This window comes from Plectropomus leopardus, unplaced genomic scaffold (genome assembly GCF_008729295.1).
Source record: "Plectropomus leopardus isolate mb unplaced genomic scaffold, YSFRI_Pleo_2.0 unplaced_scaffold27070, whole genome shotgun sequence".
Classification (NCBI taxonomy): Eukaryota; Metazoa; Chordata; class Actinopteri; order Perciformes; family Serranidae; genus Plectropomus; species Plectropomus leopardus.
This window is the reverse complement of record NW_024629458.1, coordinates 317-3,654: the sequence shown is the minus strand read 5'-3', so window position 1 is coordinate 3,654 and position 3,338 is coordinate 317. Positions and strand designations below refer to the sequence as shown.

At 41.8% G+C, this 3,338-nt stretch overlaps 1 protein-coding gene across 1 annotated transcript; it reads right to left on the bottom strand.

The window, feature by feature from the left end:
* Positions 1-1,688: 1,688 nt before the first annotated feature.
* LOC121937672 (glycine receptor subunit alphaZ1-like) lies at positions 1,689-2,789 on the bottom strand. The gene has a single exon (XM_042480999.1). It carries the CDS (start codon positions 2,782-2,784, stop codon positions 2,545-2,547), a length of 240 nt encoding a protein of 79 aa, XP_042336933.1. The 5' UTR covers positions 2,785-2,789; the 3' UTR covers positions 1,689-2,544.
* Positions 2,790-3,338: the final 549 nt, after the last annotated feature.

Here is a 3,338-nt window from a genome sequence, read left to right as displayed (position 1 = left end):
TAAATAAATAAGGGAATACAAGAATGCAGAGGGAAAATGCATCAAGTTTCTATATCAAAATATGTCTCTCTATATATATTTGGAATATGTATATCTGAAGGTAATCTGGCAAACCCGAAACACTGCATCTGGCAATCATATGATAAACACAGACCGAATGATATCACATCCTGCAACGAATCTTCATCACCTGCCTCACAACAGCAGCAAAAGGCAATGAGAAGAGCGTCACTGGAGAAAAAAATAAAACATATCTTTGGTTTTGCTTCAAAACCAAGTTGGACTCGGGCTTAAACATTTTGCTGAACCACACTTTGTTTCTTTATGTTTTTGTTTAAACTCGGTGTGACTGAGGTAATCGCTCACAGTAAAGTGGTTTAATACTGTGGGAATAGTTTTGGAAAATAGAATTATTCACTTTCTTTGAAAAAAATTTGATTAGAAGATCAATATCACTCGTGTGTGTTTTGGAGCTGGATGCTCATTCGCCAGCTAAACACAATTTTTAAATTGAATAATTGAGAAATTCAAAAGAAAAAATTCTGATAAAAATACAATAAATCTTAAAAGCAGTATGAATTTGTTCAGTTTAGCTTTGCTACAAAATTTCACCCCTTTCACCTTTTTACATTTGTGAAATAAAAAAGTGCTTTGAGATTTTTTTGAATAAACATGACAACATGAATGAGAAAAGAAATTCACTCATTTGTGCAGAAAAAAAATCTAATTTCTGCACTTTTTTTTCCAAGTTGTGTTTGGCTCAGATGTTTTGGCTCAATTCGTTTCTCTGGACATTAATCGTCATGAACCGAGTCAAAGTCTTTGCACACGTTTGATTACTTTACCATTTTATCTTCTCCTTTCTTTCTATATTTACCGATGAGCTTTAAAGACCGTTTTGCAGCTAGCGGTGGGAAAAATGAGCCAGAAAACAATGAAAGGTGACGTTTTTTTTTAGATGGATTTGCTGAAAGGAAAAAATCATAATTGCATATACTGATCATTGCATAGAGAAGCCTGGTGCAAAGTAAAAAAAAAAGACCAAAAACCCTCAATGACCTGCAGAACGATCAAACCCAACATGGCTATGGCAAAATAAATCCTGCTTTTATCCTCCGTGTGCGTGATGAAGTAGCTTTTCACAGATGACGGCGTTTGCAGCTACAGTCGTGTGAATGAGATGGAAATACAGTCAATTAAGGTATAACAGGTGCTATAATCTGTATAGTTTACTACATATGTCCTCTCAGCGGGGGAAGGGTGGGGTGTCACATTAAGGCGGGGTCAAAGCAAGGAAGCACTAATAAGATGTAAACGTATCTGTGGTTCAGTCCCGATGAACACAACCAGGAAAGCAAACGAGGATCCGTCCAGGATTCGCTCCAGTCGATGAAAGCAGGGATTTAAAAAAACAAAACACCCTGCAGAAGCCCGAGACGTCGACCGACACGACGTGACGTCAAACCTTCCTCTCGGCGAAAAGGTCGGAGCTGCAGAGCGCTGCACAGCCACAAGCGACATGTTTACTTGGCACATAAATTTAAAGAAAAACAACAAATGCAATATGAAATAAATTAGGAACACCACAGATAAATGAGATATTTTGTCTCAAAATCTTCAGCACTGCTCGTCCAGTGTTTCTTTATTTTTTTTATTTTTTTCGTCCAGTCGTATGATTGACAGCGGCAGCAGCGAAACCTCGAGTGTCTCTGCAGTTTCGAGGTTTGTTGGCGGCGGCGGGGGCGGGGAGGAAAAGCGTTGAGGAGTGCTTGCAATACACGTTTGAAGCAAATCTAGATATATAGAATGCGTGATCCTTGCATCGCTTTTATTGAATGGAAGCACCGATCCGCCGTCCGTCCTTTTTTTTGGGGTGAAAAATCCCTCGTTTCCAGATGCCCCGCCTTTGCAAATAAAGTTTATTTTCTCCACTTACGATAGATATATGAGTATATTACACTGCTGTATGCTTCTCGCACGTCCCCCACCCCGGCCCGACATCACTTTGTCATATAGAACTATATTTCTGTTCCGCACAAAAAAGAAAACCCGAAAATCAAATACAAGACCCTTCACAAGCGTCTTCTTTCCTTCCTGTCCGCCCACTCCCACACAGTCTGTTGGGCGTGCCTGCAAAAAGTCTGTGTTTGTCATCTTTTCATTAATATATTGCCACATTCATATATCATGCATTTTACTGCATTGCTATTGCACTGGTCCGGATTATTCGGGAGGTGGGAAGAGCCGGAATGAGTTGGGATTTGGGGCAGGAGAGGAGGATAAAGGGAAAAGAAAGCAATAAATATCTCAAATATAGGAGCTGAGGGGCGACTGCCACAAAGAGCAACTTATCCTCGTCCACGAGAAGAAGAAGAAGAAGAAGAAGGGCGAGGAAAGGAGGCGTGGTTGGCGTGAAAAAAGGGGGCAATGATATCTCCGATAGAAGTCGTCTCTCTCTGTTTCCTTCTCTTTTTCTGCGTTCTCCTCTTCGCACTGTTCTCGCCCTCTTCCTCCTCCTCCTCCTCCTCCTCCTCCGCCTCTCGACTACTGCTTGTGGATGTCCTCGCTGCGGATGATCTTGTAAATGATCCAGTAGAAAATGTTAAAAATGAGGAAGACGAGCGGGAAGGCCACGCGGGACACCGTGTCGATGCGTTTGGCGCGGCCGATGAACAGCTTCTTCATCTCCTCGATGCTCTTCTCGGGCGCGGCCGAGGCCGGGGCGTTGTTGTTGTTGCCCTTGATGGCCATGCCGTCTTTGGCCTGCAGGCAGGCGGGGCCCATGCCGTAGCCGGGGAAGCTGAAGCGCCCCTCGCCTGTCTCATCCTCCTGCAACACAGGCCAAGACTCAGGCTGTTAGGAACCAGAGAAAGACGTTACTGTTGGAGGTGTGTGTGTTTGTGAACGTGTGTTTGTGAACGTGTGTATGTGAACGTGTGTATGTGTGTGTGTGTGTGTGTGTGTGTGTGTGTGTGTGTCAAAGGTCAGTCTGATTTCAGTTCAGTTCATTTCAAAGAGATTCTGACATGAAAATCAAATATTCCAGATGACATGAAGATGAAAAGTGAGAAAACAAACTTTTAAAGTTCAAAGTTTTAGGTTGAATTTGGTGTTGAAATTTAAAGAGCACATGAAACAACATTTTTGGGATTGATTACAGATCATAAAGTCTGTCGGAAGCCACACATAGAATATATTAATCGAAAGCAATCGCTATTCTTCATAAAACAGGGAGCTGTTGAGTAAGAAATGTCTGTATATAATGTACTGAAGTTTGGGGAAATGCACGTGAAACAAATCTACAACCTAAAATTAAACTTCAGAAAAGACTCTTAGAA

What these genes read in the sequence shown, in the direction of transcription:
- LOC121937672 (XM_042480999.1), bottom strand. Translation starts at nt 2,784, where the DNA reads ATGGGCCCCGCCTGCCTGCAGGCCAAAGACGGCATGGCCATCAAGGGC.